At 39.0% G+C, this 16,637-nt stretch overlaps 2 protein-coding genes across 2 annotated transcripts in view; one reads left to right on the forward strand and one right to left on the reverse strand.

Annotated features, from left to right (window-relative positions):
* LOC143788784 (uncharacterized) overlaps positions 1-3,786 on the forward strand; it is a 170,038-nt gene extending 166,252 nt beyond the window's left edge. The window contains exon 11 of the mRNA XM_077278669.1: positions 1,352-3,786. Coding sequence (XP_077134784.1) covers positions 1,352-1,356 — 5 coding nt within the window. The 3' untranslated portion in view covers positions 1,357-3,786. The remainder of the gene's footprint in view (positions 1-1,351) is intronic.
* Positions 3,787-10,171: 6,385 nt separating this feature from the next.
* Positions 10,172-16,637, reverse strand: part of UGT8 (UDP glycosyltransferase 8) — a 140,413-nt gene continuing 133,947 nt past the window's right edge. Inside the window, exon 6 of the mRNA XM_077278683.1 lies at positions 10,172-11,441. Coding sequence (XP_077134798.1) covers positions 11,093-11,441 — 349 coding nt within the window. The 3' untranslated portion in view covers positions 10,172-11,092. The remainder of the gene's footprint in view (positions 11,442-16,637) is intronic.

Consider the following 16,637-nt stretch of genomic DNA (forward strand, 5'->3'; position numbering starts at 1 on the left):
TGGCCGCGACGCGACCAATCACAGCAAGCCGTGACGTAATTTCAGGTCCTTCAGGATTTTAAAATTACGTTCCGGCGTTGTGATTGTCCAGCCTCCCGTGACGTCACGGCTTGTGATTGGTCGCGTCGCCCATGTGACCGCGACGCGACCAATCACAACGCCGGAACGTAATTTTAAAATCCTGAAGGACCTGAAATTACGTCACGGCTTGCTGTGATTGGTCGCGTCGCGGCCACATGGGCGGCACGCGACCAATCACAAGCCGGGACTTCACGTAAGGAAGGAAACGCGCGAATTTTAAGCAAACAACGCTGCCGGTTCCCTCGGAGAGGTGAGTATAGCAATATTTTTTATTTTAATTCTTTCTTTTACACATTAATATGGATCCCAGGGCCTGAAGGAGAGTTTCCTCTCCTTCAGACCCTGGGAACCATCAGGGATACCGTCCGATACTTGAGTCCCATTGACTTGTATTGGTATCGGGTATCGGTATCGGATTGGATCCGATACTTTGCCAGTATCGGCCGATACTTTCCGATACCGATACTTTCAAGTATCGGACGGTATCGCTCAACACTAGTTATCATGGTGATGTGTGTGTTAGAAGAGGATTCTTTACTGTTAGGGCAGTGAGAATTGGGAATTCCTTGCCTGAGGAGGTGGTGATGACGAAATCAGTGGAGGGGTTCAAGAGAGGCCTGGATGTCTTCCTAGAGCATAACAATATTGTATCTTACAGTTATTAGGTTCTTTAGAAGGACGTAGATCTGGGGAATTATTCTGACGGAATATAGGCTGAACTGGATGGACAAATGTATTTTTTCGGCCTTGCTAACTATGTTACTATGTTACTCTGTTATGCGTGATGCTACGGGTGCTATAGTAGGTCAGACCGATGTCCATGTTCAGAGTGATGCATTATTGTGAGTTTGAGACTCACTATAATGAAAAGTGAATCATTATTTGTAGTGTTCAATGGTTTGGTGGAAGGAATACTATTAGATTCAGTGATTTTGTGTTTTTCATTATGAATACAATTACATCTTGTTCTGTCCTGTCTGTGTGAGGATACAATGAAAGAAAGTGGTGACACTAGATGAATAGTCAAGGAAATAGATATTTATTTCAATTGATTGATATAATGGATAAAAGCAGTATAAATACAATAATATGCCAGTTTGTCTTCAATGAATGAATGTATCTATTGAAACATTTATTCATTCAACTCGTAATGAAATATTATATTTATCATTTCTTTCATCTTATCTTTCTTTCAAATTCTCTTTGTTGATGGAGATAACTTTAATCTAGTGTTTAACAAAATTAATGCGATATAACATTGTCATTCCAGATTAACAGCATTGACGGATAGCTGAATCAGACCGCCAGAAAAAAGTCATCTAAAATATACGCAGAGTCGTCAAAACAATTGTAAACAAATATTTTATTTCTATTACTGCATGTGCACATGTAAAATGTATCGCTCTGCTCAGAACTTCAGAAACAATGTTTATTTCCACTTTGTTTTTTAAGCTTTACAATGTACAACAAACATTCGCGTGGTCAAGTCCGGCGTTTTGTAGAATGAGATTACAAGGATCGTAATTACGATGTTCTCCTTTACAATTAAATCTTATAGTGGAATGTTTGTGCTTTTTCCCTGCATTGTAATAATCTCAGACGTGAAGTGTACATTAGCACAAATTCATTGGGAAAATAAACCCAAACATTTGGTTAGTATTGTTTAGATTTGGGGGAGTGTCTTAAATAAATCATTTAGTCTAATTGCGTAATAACAATACGGAACATTAAAAAGGATGTGCGGTATTATTGCTTTTCTTCTTTAATAAACATACTGCATTATATCCATATCTTTGTTTTCATTTTTTAAGAAAAATTCCATTTAGATACAGCGCATGTATGGAAACACATACTGTTCGCACGATACTTTATTATTTAGCCACATGCCATCCATCTATGCCATCTAAAGATTATTATTATGTAACATAGTAAGGTGCTTTTATGCATCACTGTATTCTGTCCTCGAAAGAAAGGCAGAATATCTCCTGAAAGTGTCCATATAAAGCCATAAGAAGTAAGTCTAAATGAGTCCATGTGGAATTGTAGGCACAGGGGTACAGTATAGGGGTAATTTTCAACAGTCCATAATACAGCTGTATGTTTGAGGACTTATGCAAATGAGCCCCTGAGCTATCTGCCCCACGCAACATATTAGCCACTCACATGACAGATGATATTATGAGACAGACTCAACTTTTTAGGCAACTTTCCTAGTGAGCATCGCCTGTCAATTTTTTTACACCAGCTCCATCTTTGAACTGGGAATTAGTACCTCCCATGAGTTATATTTAAAGCATCTTACTATGTCATCCATTACTGACAATGGAGAAAATCATAGAGACAGTTCTTCCATTGGTGGGAAATTATCATAAAAGTGAGTACACACCTTACATTTTTGTAAGTATTTTATTATCTTTTCATGGGACAGCACTGAAAAGCTCACACCTCAATACAATGTACAGTAATCAGTGCACAGCTTGTATAACAGTGTAAACTTGGTGTGCCCTCTAAATAACTCAACACATAGCCAGTAATGTCTGAACGTCTGGCAACAAAAGTGAGTACACTCCTTAGTGAAAATGGCCAAGTTGTTCTCAATTAGCCATTTTCTTTCCCAGGTGTCATGTGACTCATTAGTGTTACAAGGTCTCAGGTGTGAGTGGGAGCCGGTGTGCAAAATTTGGTGCTATCGCTCTCACACTGGTCACTGGAATTTCAAAATGTCACCTCATGGCAAAGAACTTTGAGAATTGAAAAAAAAAACATTAGTTGCTCTTCAAAAAGATGACTTAGGTTATAAGAATATTGCCAAAATCCTGAAACTGAGCTGCAGCACGGTGGGCCAAGATACATACAGCAGTTTAACAAGACATGTTCCACTCATAACTGGTCTTGTCATGTTTAAATGAGGTTTAATGCACATGTTCAGCATTATATCCAGAGGTTGTCTTTTTAAAATAGACATATGAGTGTTGCTTACATCGCTGCAGAGGTTATAGGAGTGGCGAGTCAGCCTGTCAGTGCTCAGGCCATACGCCTCACACTGCATCAAACTGGTCTAAATGGCTGTCGTCCCAGAAGGAAGCCTCTTCTAAAGATGATGCAAAAAGAAAGCCTGCCAACACTTTGCTGAAGATAAGCAGACTAAGGCTATGGATTACTGGAACCACGTTCTGTGGTCTGATGAGACCAAGATAAACTTATTTGGTTCAGATGGTGTCGAGCGTTTGTGGCGGCAACCAGGTGAGGAGTACAAAGACAAGTGTGTCTTGCCTACAGTCAAACATGATGATGGGAGTGTCATGGTTTTGGGCTGCATGAGTGCTGCTGGCTGTGGGGAGCTACAGTTTATTGAGGGAACCAAGAATGCCAACATGTATTGTGACATGCTGAAGCAGAGCAAGATCCCCTCCCTTAGGAAACTGGCCCAAAGGGTTATATTCCATCACGTAATGACCACAAACATATCCAAGATGACCACTGCCTTGATAAAACTAAGGGTGAAGGTGCTGGACTGGCCAAACATATATCCAGACCTAAAAATCTATCTGCGGGGCATCCTCAAACAGAAGGTGGAGATGTCATCATGGAGGAGTGTAAGAGGTTTTCAGTGGCAATATATATAAAGCTCTTGTGAACTCCTTGCCCAAGAGAGTTAAAGGGAACCTATCACCCCGTTTTTTTCGGTATGAGATAAAAATACTGTTAAATAGGGCCTGAGCTGTGCATTACAATAGTGTAGTTTGTGGACCCCGATTCCCCACCTATGCTGCCGAAATACGTTACCAAAGTAGTCATTTTCGCCTGTCAATCAGGCTGGTCAGGTCGGATGGGCGTGGCTTCTTCCCCCAGATATTGCGTAGTTTTGTTGGTGGCGTAGTGGTGTGCGCATGTCCAAGGTCCCCAATCCTGCACGGGGGGGTGAAAATAGCAGCGATGTCCGTTATTCCATTGGTGGTCGGTGGGCGCGGCCATCTTCCTTTGGCCGCGCGTGCGCAGAAGCGGCGCTCTGCTGGCCGCGGCTTCAGGAAAATGGCCGCGGGATGCCGCGCGTGCGCAGATGGAGATCGCGGCGGCCATTTTCCTGAAGCCGCGGCCAGCAGAGCGCCGCTTCTGCGCACGCGCGGCCAAAGGAAGATGGCCGCGCCCACCGACCACCAATGGAATAACGGACATCGCTGCTATTTTCACCCCCCCGTGCAGGATTGGGGACGTTGGACATGCGCACACCACTACGCCACCAACGGAAAACTACGCAATATCTGGGGGAAGAAGCCACGCCCATCCGACCTGACCAGCCTGATTGACAGGCGAAAATGACTACTTTGGTAACGTATTTCGGCAGCATAGGTGGGGAATCGGGGTCCACAAACTACACTATTGTAATGCACAGCTCAGGCCATATTTAACAGTATTTTTATCTCATACCGAAAAAAACGGGGTGATAGGTTCCCTTTAAGGCAGTGCTTGAAAATAATTGTGGTCACACAAAATATTGACACTTTGGGCACAATTTGGTCGTTTTCACTTAGGGGTGTACTCACTTTTGTTGCCATTAGTCAATTGCTGTGTGTTGAGTTATTTAGAGGGTACACCAAATTTACACTGTTATACAAGCTGTACACTGACTACATTGTATCAACGTGTCAGATCGTCAGTGCTGTTCCATGAAAAGATATCATAAAATATTTTCAAATATTTGAGGGGTGTACTCACTTTTGTTATAAACTGTGCAATGCAACTACCTGTAGGTGACACTAGAGAGTTTTTTTTTCTTTCTGGAGGTGAGACAATGAGCATGTCCCCCTCCCCCCCACTGGGAGCATTTCCTATAAGACTCCCTACACCAGCTCCATCTCTGCAATCACCCACCACCCTACCTCCATCTACAAACCACAGCTGTATATGTGCCATGTTACAGCACTAATTTTATATATAAAATAATTTCCTTTCAGTTTACTTTCTGAACTATTTGAGTATCCTGCAGTTGTTGTATGTAGACATCTGTGGTGACGGTTTCCGTGAAATGCGGTTGACTTCCTATATGAGTAGCGATACACCTGTTAATTCAATCTTATAATGCGGCCTCTGTCCTTAGAGTTGCACAATGTTCTCTTACAACCACAAGTGCTTCATTTAGCAGTGGGGCATTACAATCAATGAGCCGCTGTACTGAAACATTCAGGCTGCTCGAAAAATAAAAGCTGCTTTTTGTTTGCCGTGTGAAGACCAGAGCTGCCAAAATGCAAGACATTAATACTGCACATATTGTCTCCTCACATGAGTCCGTGCATACATTAAGACTTAGAGCAATAAGTTAAACTATTTAAGCTTTTATTTTCAACTTATCACAGTACTAAAATAATGTTTGTTTTTACACACAATTCTGACTCCACCGATCATTGCTTCATTAGTAGTTTTTTTTGCTTATTTGTGCTACAGTAAGACATTCCTTCATTTTCAATCCAAGCTCCTGGTGGAGAATGTTGAAGTAGAAAAATCAATAAAATTAATAAATGAAGTATTGTTCACTATGTACATATACCGCATGTGCAGTCTGTGCTCCCAGTAAACCTACTTTAATATGGTATTTACACAGAACTGTCATCTCAAAGGCGACAATGATCCACTAATTTGCTCAGTCTCCTTTACAACGCCTCCTTCAGGATTCAGTAATTCATAAACTGAGCGCGGTATGCTTTTCGGCTTGTATATAATTTAATAGCACTTTTTTTCAGACAGTGTTTTATGAAAATGAATCTATCAGCAGGGTTTTCCTATGTAATCTGAGGACATCATGATGTAGGGGTAAAAACACAGAATTCTGGCATATGTCACTTATTAAGCTGTGTGCTGTTGTTTACTTACAATTAAGGTTTTATCAACAGGAGATTATCACTGTCTTGACTCGAGCTCAAGTGACCCTCTCCTGTGATAATAATAATAATAATCTTTATTTATATAGTGCCAACATATTCCGCAGCGCTTTACAGTTTAACAGATAAGCAGCTCACTGTCAATAGCAATGTACACACAGAGCTAGGCGAGGCTAGCTTTATGAGCACTGCTTCATGTAACATCTAAAATCTCTGATTTTATCACACTTCTGCACCCAGTAAGTGATACATCACTGGAATCATCATTGGAATCAGGGTCTCTTTTCCTACATTATGCTGCTCTCAAATGAAGTAGCAAAAGCCTTGTGACAGATTCCTTTTAACATTATTCCAATTAATAAAAAAGAGACCGGAATAAAGAGACAAATTATGCTAACTGATATTGTTTGTCACTGATACTGCAAGTTTGAATAATTTAAGGTCACTTAAAATATGATATAATGTTCGACAATATTTAATCCTGAGCATCTTTATGAATATATTTTTAAGATTCAATGATTGCAGAACTTTCCATCTTTCATAGATATGACACAGATAATATTATGGTACTTCACGCAGTGCTACCTTCCTATTAAAACGGTAGCATAGTTCAAGACAGTCCCAAATTTGTTGAAACTGGCACAATAGAAAAAATTCTGGCAAATTCAAGGCTTTCTCATGTGTAAGGTTGGCCTAAAAGTGGTAGAGTGATTCCGGGGTGAGGCTAAGGCATTTTTAGAAAGGAGTAGGGCTGGACTTAAATGGCCCTTTCTGTTCATCATCAATGTGGCAGAAGATATCAGAAAGGAATCTATGTTATTTGTCCTTTTGATGTTGGTAATATCTGTCATTTATTATCAAAAAACACAATGCAAATATGTACATAGTCTTATGTTCAACATATACTGTAAATAGGTCACAAATAAATATACTGTAATTGTTGCATGAACTATATCTGGAAAACATAGACATTAAAAACACTTCTCTTCTCTGTTTTCTTTACGAGTCATGTCATTTTTTAATGTGCTTCTAATAGAAAAATAAAATAAGTCAAAGAAGTTTTCAGTGCATAGTACTCTTAGAGGCAGCCTATAAGGTTGCCCAAGGGTTCCAAATTGCCAACATTGTCTTTCAGGCCGTATACCTGCATTCTAATCAAATGTGTTATGTTTCAAAACTTAGTTTATCGCTGCTCATGAGTTGCCAGTTAGTTACAACTAGTCCAGCTGGGCGAGGCTTCCCCCAGCCTAGTCCTGCCTCCATGGCGTGATTGACATCCTCTTCCCTGTCCCACATCAAAGCTAAAGTGCAAAAGAGAACAGTGAGCAAGGTGTCAATCCTGTCAAGGAGGCATGATTACAGTGTCTGAAGCAGGGCTATTCTGTTCTGGCAAAGTAGATGCCATGCCTGACTAGTCCTGGCTTATTAGCAAATCATGAGTAGTGACTAGTCATTCACAATGAAAAAAAAACAGCTCAAGTCCATTTTTCTAAGGCTCACTGTGATGCCATGTAACACAGCCCTTCATACTCTATTAAGGCTAGTTTCACACATCAGTTTTTTGTTTTCAGGCTAAATCCGGCAAATTTGTAAAATAACAGATCCGGCGCAAATTGTGAAAAACTGATGCGCCGGATCCATTTTTTAGCTGGATCCGGCCTTCTTTAATGCGCATGGATTTTTGACTTCCTGTTTTGGGGACGAGAGAGAGAGAGAGAAACTAGAATGGAAAATCTGCATGATTTGTATGGAAAATGCTTTGAAAACCGGATCTGGGCTCCGGATTCATTGTTTCACACCTCCGTTTCATGTCTTTTTGGCTGTTTCCGTCAGTGTGCGTTTTTTTTCGCCGGGCAAAAAAACGTTGCTGTGGACGTTTTCTCCGTCCGCCGGAAACGACTATTTGGACGGATCCGGAAAAAAACGGATGAAACGTCTGGCCATCAGACACAATCCGGCGCTAATACATCTCTATGGGGAAAAAACGGATCCCGCGTGAAAAGAAACAAATACGTTTTTTCCAAAAATTGCCGGATTGTGCCTGAAACAAAAAGCCTGATGAGTGAAAGTAGCCTAAGAGGGGAGGGATAGGAGGAATGAGGAACAGGGTGAAGAAACAGGCAGAGTCAAATAAAGAAATATTGAGTTGAGGATTCTTATTTAATTTACCTCACCCCAGAGCTGATTATTAATCTGACAGCTCTGTACTGCTGTATATCTTGAAATTGCTTGTCTAAAAGAGGAAAGGAGACTGACTGTGTGCTGTGATTTGTATGTGGAAGTTCACAGCTTCCAGTATCCTCACACCAGCTTCCAGTGGATTGCAAATTAAGAAATCGAGCCCACTGATGGGAAAACTGGTGCAAATTCAGGACACAGTTCCCAAAATGGCCAGAGATAGAGTAATTCCTCATGTATCCACACAGGGCAGCTTACTCTAAAAAGTTACTTGAAAGTACAGATACCCTTTAAATTAACACATACAGAGGTAGCTATTTACAGTACATGAATGAAGCTATTTCTTTTTGAACAGATAGAACATAGTGCTACATTTCATTGATGGGTACCACCAATAGCAACAAATCATCACCTCACCAGCACTTCAATGAATATGACACATCAGAGATAAAAGGCTTTATACAATGTAGTATATTATAACATTACCCTCAAGAATCTATCTTTCATATAGTGCAATGGAAGAAAGATAATTAAAGGGATCATAGATTGCTGTGCCATATCAGCACATAGGCTCTCAGTGCTACCCATAGTGCTTATACAACATCAATAGCAAAATAGCAACATGGCAAATGCTTGCTGGCTTTGCGTTTGTTGTCAAGAAAGAAAAAGGTAGCTGTAAAAGTATGATTTTATATATATATATATATATATATATATATATATATATATATATATATACACTCACCGGCCACTTTATTAGGTACACCTGTCCAACTTCTTGTTAACACTTAATTTCTAATCAGCCAATCACATGGCGGCAACTCAGTGCATTTAGGCATGTAGACATGGTCAAGACAATCTCCTGCAGTTCAAACCGAGCATCAGTATGGGGAAGAAAGGTGATTTGAGTGCCTTTGAACGTGGCATGGTTGTTGGTGCCAGAAGGGCTGGTCTGAGTATTTCAGAAACTGCTGATCTACTGGGATTTTCACGCACAACCATCTCTAGGGTTTACAGAGAATGGTCCGAAAAAGAAAAAAAATCCAGTGAGCGGCAGTTCTGTGGGCGGAAATGCCTTGTTGATGCCAGAGGTCAGAGGAGAATGGGCAGACTGGTTCGAGCTGATAGAAAGGCAACAGTGACTCAAATCGCCACCCGTTACAACCAAGGTAGGCCTAAGAGCATCTCTGAACGCACAGTGCGTCGAACTTTGAGGCAGATGGGCTACAGCAGCAGAAGACCACACCGGGTACCACTCCTTTCAGCTAAGAACAGGAAACTGAGGCTACAATTTGTACAAGCTCATCGAAATTGGACAGTAGAAGATTGGAAAAACGTTGCTTGGTCTGATGAGTCTCGATTTCTGCTGCGACATTCGGATGGTAGGGTCAGAATTTGGCGTAAACAACATGAAAGCATGGATCCATCCTGCCTTGTATGGAGCATCTTTGGGATGTGCAGCCGACAAATCTGCGGCAACTGTGTGATGCCATCATGTCAATATGGACCAAAATCTCTGAGGAATGCTTCCAGCACCTTGTTGAATCTATGCCACGAAGAATTGAGGCAGTTCTGAAGGCAAAAGGGGGTCCAACCCGTTACTAGCATGGTGTACCTAATAAAGTGGCCGGTGAGTGTATATATATATAAATTAACCCACCCTTGAAATTATAGGCTGTTCATGTCTTTGTCAGTGGGCTAACTTACAAAATCAGCAAGGGATCAAATAAATATTTCCTTCACTAATATATATATATATATATATATATGTTTTTATATATATATATATATATATGTTTATATATATATATATATATATATATATATATATATATATATATATATATATATACATATATATATATCAGACGTAGAGGCAGAAAATCCTTTAATAAAACTGAGCTCTTCAGTGTTAGAGCCAGCTGTGTACATATACAGTATATATATATATATATATATATATATATATATATATATATATATATATATATATACACATGTGTGTGTGTATATATATATATATACATATATATATATATATATATATATATATATATATGAGAATGAGCACATCAATTTCATTCTATTCTTGTCAGACTTTCTAATGTTTAAATAGCTGCTTCCTATAGAAAGTAATTATGTCAGACATTTTTACACATCTGCTATGCAAAGGGTGTAGTCCTGTACATATGTAACCTGTTTATTCACTAACTAAGTTGTCAATAAATATAGGTCTGCAGAAATCACTTTTTTCTTTCCAGTTATTAAAAATTTGGGCTTCTCATGAACATAACTATACTTGTTAAATATGTAGTAGACATATGGATGTGTTCCGATAGGATAGGATTTTTTGTTATTCTGTTTATTTTCCACTTCCTTTTATGGGTTTAGGACTATACATATATATATATATATATATATATATATATATATATATATATATATATATATATATATATATATATATATATATATATATATATATATATATAAAAAATGAATATTTAATTCTATTTCTAAATTATGTTAATCTTAGGCCAACATAAAAGCAATACGCACAGCTGACAGACATATTCATATGTACATTTTGTATAAATAGTGGTTTAGTCCCAAGTAAATATTTCATGTACTGTACATGGACAATGTATTATAAAGGTGGTCAGCACATTCACACAATGTGCATTACAAAACACAGTTTTGGATATTCTAGTAGTGAAATATCATTCTTAGTGAAGAAGAATGTTTCGTAGACCTACAGATTGATGAAATATTTTAGAAATGTTAGTCGGAATTAAACATCAAGTCATTCAGTGCTTTGAAGCACATTGACTGTAAATGAAGTAAATAATCTGGGAATAAATAATGATTGAAATGGCCATTGGTGTCTTATTACTGAAGCCTACTATACAGTGTTCTTCTACTTTGCAGTGGTTCCTTTCATTCAGGCTTGGGCTTGTTCATTTCACTTTCTCTTTATGTTTAATGTGACCATTTTTCTTGTGCTTGCCATTTGCTAAGCCATTATGGTAGAATCCATTGGTGGTGCTGTGGTCTGTAGCTTTGCTCTTTTGCAAGTATTTCCTAATTTTTAAAAGCACATACCCCAGTACGAAAACAATAAAAAATATAAGTAACACAATATCAACCAAAAAGTACTGAACTAAAGAAATGTCATAGGCCGCAGCACGAAGATGTTTAGCGCCATTGTTTCGGAGGACATAATCAATCCAAAAAGCAGCCCTGGAGACAGGATGACCTGGCTGATCCTTGTGAATTTTTGATAGCTTCTGTGCTTTCTGTTGATAACTATAGTAAAAAAAACAAAAAAGATGACATTTTTAAGAACTAAGATCCTGCTGCCTGGAGGTAACATAAGCAATGTACCATTGATGGAAAACAAAAAATAAACTCAATCAACTGGAAAAGCTAAGTGGTGAAAAAACATTCCAAATTTTCCACAAGACAGAATAGAACATACAATAAATTTTCTCAAAGGGCCACATCATAGACTGTGACTGCTGTGGTGGGCTGAACCAAAAAGACAACATTAATTCTGCTAATCATTATTGTTTTATGTTACTTTTTATAACTTAATACTGAGCAGAATTTAGATAGGATTATGCAACATGTATTCTTAGCTCTATCAGTTAATCAAAAGCAAATAATGTACAGTTTTTTGTAAAGTCTATAAATGGTACTGCTTCTTTTATTCAGCCCTTATATCTTGATGAACAGCTCCCAAAACAGTATGATACCACCGCTGTCCCCACACAGTATGATGTCCCCATATAATATGATGTCCCCACGTGACCGCTCATACAGGAAGAAGCTGTGGCGCTGAGAGGAAGCATTTATTTCCAGCGGGCGGGCGCACAGGGGGTGGGAGGGGGCGGTGACAAGGATCTTTATTTTAACCACAAAAAAAAAACAATGATTTTTCATTCCTTCTCTCCAGCGAACGCTGCTGGGAAGAAGGAATGAATTCCGGCTTCAGCACCAGATGCATGGGACAGCGCTTATCTCTAGCGCTGTCTCCTGCACGGTCCGTGTGGTCCTCAGTCACCACACGGGTGGCACACGGCTGCCGCACATGTGCCACACTGATGTGCCACCTAAGCACATGGACACACGGACACGAATAACTCCGGTACCGATTTTTCCGGTACCGGAATTATCTGGACGTGTGAGACTGGCCTAAATGTGTAAAATATCAATTTGTATTTCTCTGATGATTTTTAATCTTGTCATGTGAACTTCCTGATGAGCCTGAACTCATCTGATCCATTGGGCGTCGCTTCCAAATGCTGACGTGTACTTAAACCCTGTATACCTATGACGGGGATGATCCTTTTTTCCTACTTAAGTGTATGGAGGCTATTGAAGCATGGCAAAAGTAAAAAAAATGTTTTAAAACATATGAAAAAAAAAATAAAAAAATAAAGTTTACATCACCCCCCTTTCGCCCCATTCAAAATAAAACAATAAAAAAAATAAAGTATACACATATTTGGCATCTCTGAGTTCAGAATCACCCGATCTATCAATAAAAAAAGGATTAACCTGATCGCTTCAAAACAACAGAATTATGTTTTTTTGATCGCTGTGACATTGCATTAAAATGTACGGGCGATCAAAAGAACGTATCTGTACTAGAATGGTATCATTAAAAACATCAGCTTGGTGCGCAAAAAAAAGCCCTCACCCGACCCGAGATCCTGAAAAATGGAGTTGCTACGGGTATTGGAAAATTGCACAATTTTTTTTTATTTTTTTTAGAAAAGTTTGGAATTTTTTTTCACCACTTAGATAAAAAATAACCAAGACATGTCTGATGTCTATGAACTCATAATGACCTGGAGAATCAGAATGACAGGTCAGTTTTAGCATTTAGTGAACCTAGCAAAAAAGCCCAACAAAAAACAAGTGTGGGATTGCACTTTTTTTGCAATTTCATCACACTTGGAATTTTGTCCTCATGAACTGGAGCCTTGGAAAAGTTCCCACACTCGAGTTCATATGAGTTCATCCAGCAGAGGGTGCCTCACCGCGACTCAATGTAAGTACAGATCACCCAGCTTTCCTTTCAGTACCTGGGGGTTTACAGGCACGAGCGAGTGCTTTAGCACAGCTCCTGGCTGTAAAATGATTTAACCTCTTCTGATGGATTTACTTCATGGGACGTGACAGATCATCTGAAGGTAGGTATATTGTTGGTTTATTATTTTTCAGAGCGAGGGTCTTCAGGTGGATTGAGAGAGCAATAAAATATTAAAACAACCTGTGTGTTTATTTCATTAAAATACTTTTCAATAATGTGTGTGTGTTTTTTTAACCCTTTCATACAATTGGATTAATAATGGATAGGTGTCATAATTGACGCCTCTCCATTATTAATCTGGCTTAATGTCACCTTGCAATAGCAAGGTGACATTAACCCTTCATTACCCCATATCCCACCGCTACACGGGAGTGGGAAGAGAGGGGCCAAGTGCCAGAATAGGCGCATCTTCCAGATGTGCCTTTTCTGGGGTGGCTGGGGGCAGATGTTTGTAGCCAGGGGGGGCCAATAACCATGGACCCTCTCTAGGCTATTAATATCTGCCCTCCGTCACTGGCTTTACCACTCTGGCGGAGAAAATTGCGCGGGAGCCCATGCCAATTTTTTCCGCCATTTAACCCTTTATTTGAGCAGCTACAGCGGCCAAATTTTGCACATACACACTACTAACAGTAGTGTGGAATATGCAAAAAAAAGGGGGATATGAGATGGTTTACTGTATGTAAACCATGTCTCATATCCTGTCGGGTTTGTGCAGGAGAAATGAAAAGCCGGCAATTAAATTACCGGCTTTTCACACATATCGCGCTGAATTCAATATAAATACAGAATATATATATATGTATGTCTCAATGACATATATATATATATATATACTGTATATATGTTTTAACGAACATTTGAGCACATAAATCCATTAGATGTCGGTTTTGCAAGCCTGCGAGAAAATATCGCAGTACGGATACCATACGGATTACATACGGAGGATGCCATGCACAAAATACGCTGACACACCCTGCCTACGGATGACATACGGATCACTATTTTGGGGACTTTTCTGCATATTACGGCCGTAAAAAACGGACCGTATTTATATACGCTGAGTGTGAGGCCGGCCTTAAGAAGAGAATAATGGAATTCATGTCAATAATGGATCTGTTACATGACGGATCCGGCTGGCTTACAATGGGATCTGTCATGTCTCTGTTAATCTGCATGGTCATTTAGCTAGAACAGTAGTGCAGAAGTAAAATACTGGAATATATAATATTTCTCAGAGGTTTCCTGTTATGTTGTCCATGCATTATATCTCAGCATCCTGACAGACTGTTTGAATTTTTCTTACAATAATCTATTGCGTGAGGCTGAAAAGAAGCAGTTTTTTATGCTTTTTCTGAACTCTGAATCAAACCTGGTAGTAGATCCAACAGGAAGGAGAAGTTTAAGTCCTTACTTTTTCTTTTTCTTTTTGTTAACATACACTTTTGACATTGGCTCAAAAATTGCATTAAAAAATGCATGTGTGAATACAACATAAAAGGGATTGGTTCGGGGAGTACAGCTTATAAAACTGAATAGAGTGTATGTTCGTTAAAAAAAAAGGGCTATCTGCAGTTTGGGCAGGCTGCCTGCTTTAAAAAATCTGAAACTACACTGATAATGCCTGTCCTACAATATCAGTGTGGTTTCTGAGTCTAGAAGGGTAAATGAATTTGGTGACACCATGGTCATGTGACCATAGATCCTTCACCCTGTTGGAGGAACTGAACAGGAAAAAGATTGGTGACTCGCTACACTCTACCAGTGCAATGCAGACAATGTGTATAAGGTGTAGATTATGTATATGTAGCGTAGATGCTGTATCTGTGTGTATATAATGTAGCCTAAGCATATAAACTGTATGCGTGTAACACAGAAGCAGTAACTGTGGCTCTTTTGAGATCTATAGTAAGGGAGCTCTAATCCAGCTAGCTCCTTTTTCATGGATTCTGTGAACCTGTAGAGGCTTTCTATCTTTACAGATAACAGACATTTTACCAGGAGTCGCCCTTTAGCCTCTATCACTTGGTTATGCATTTAATAGTCTGTTTACACAGGTTGACCGCGCTTCCATTGTGCACCGAAAGATCAGTGATGGCTCATTCTGTGTGCATTCGCTGTCATTGATCTCAAAAGCACAAGTTCTATTTATGCAAGACAATGAAAGATGATTTTTAAGCAAAGATCATTTCACCCAATGAATGACTGTTTTGTTCGGATGACAGGCATCCTGTTTACACTGCCAATTATTGGGAAATAAAAAGTCCTAGGAATACACATCTCACATTAATCTGGCAGTGAAAATCCACCTTTAGCCTACTTTCTCATATTGCATTAGAGAATTTAATTTGTCCTTTCTGTTTTAGAAATAGACAAGTGGAATTATTTTGCAAAACAGATCTGCTGCAAAATAAAGAAAAAGTAAGGAGAGGGATCCCGATTGATTACTTTGAGTTCCATCTGGGTTTTGTTTTTGGTTCATCTTTAGAAATGAGGAAAAAAATCCTGCACACGAAACTTTCTCTCTAATCTATGAACTGATGTAATGAAATCCAAATGGACCCCATAATAACCAAATGAACCCCTCTGCTTCATTTTGCATTCACACACCACAATGCAATATTAAATACACACTAGTGATGAATGAGCGTGCTCGTCACTACTTTTTAGGCTGCCGTCACACTATCAGTATTTGGTCAGTATTATCAGTATTTGTAAGCCAAAACCAGGAGTGGGTGATAAATCCAGAAGTGGTGCATATGTTTCTATGATACTTTTCCTCTGATTGTTCCTCACCTGGTTTTGGCTTACAAATACTGATGTAAAATACTGACCAAATGCTAATAGTGTGACGGCAGCCTTACTCGCTCGAGCATCAGTGTTTTCGGGATGCTCGCTACTTGGCGAGTAAATTTTTAATGCTCAAGTGGTAGCTTGTGTCCCCGCCCCACATATTTGGCACTTTTTATGTTCAATCTATTTTTTTTTTTTTTTTCAAAGCAAAAGACTGAAAATTTTCAATTAGATCATGTTAAAAATAAGTCAAGTTACAGCGGGTCAAAGCAAACATCGAATAAACTTCAGAATATTTATCAATAATCGTTATTGGTAAATTGAAGGAATATAATCTTATTTTCTGTTTGTCAATATAGAATTCAGTAATTTTTGATTATGACAAGATGATAATATTAATAACGAGGGGACTTCCTAAGAAGACTCATATACAAAAAAAAGAAGAGAGAGAAAGAAAGGGAGAGAGATGGGTAAGGGGGGTTCCATTATACTTAGTGCATAAAATGATAACTATCAACTTTCGTCCATCCAACATCTTTACCATATTCCAATCCCTCAAAACAAACTATAAAAAGTCAAAAGAGTCTTGGAATAAGATACATCCACTTCAG

The sequence above is a fragment of the Ranitomeya variabilis genome, chromosome 1, assembly GCF_051348905.1.
Source record: "Ranitomeya variabilis isolate aRanVar5 chromosome 1, aRanVar5.hap1, whole genome shotgun sequence".
In the NCBI taxonomy this organism is placed as follows: Eukaryota; Metazoa; Chordata; class Amphibia; order Anura; family Dendrobatidae; genus Ranitomeya; species Ranitomeya variabilis.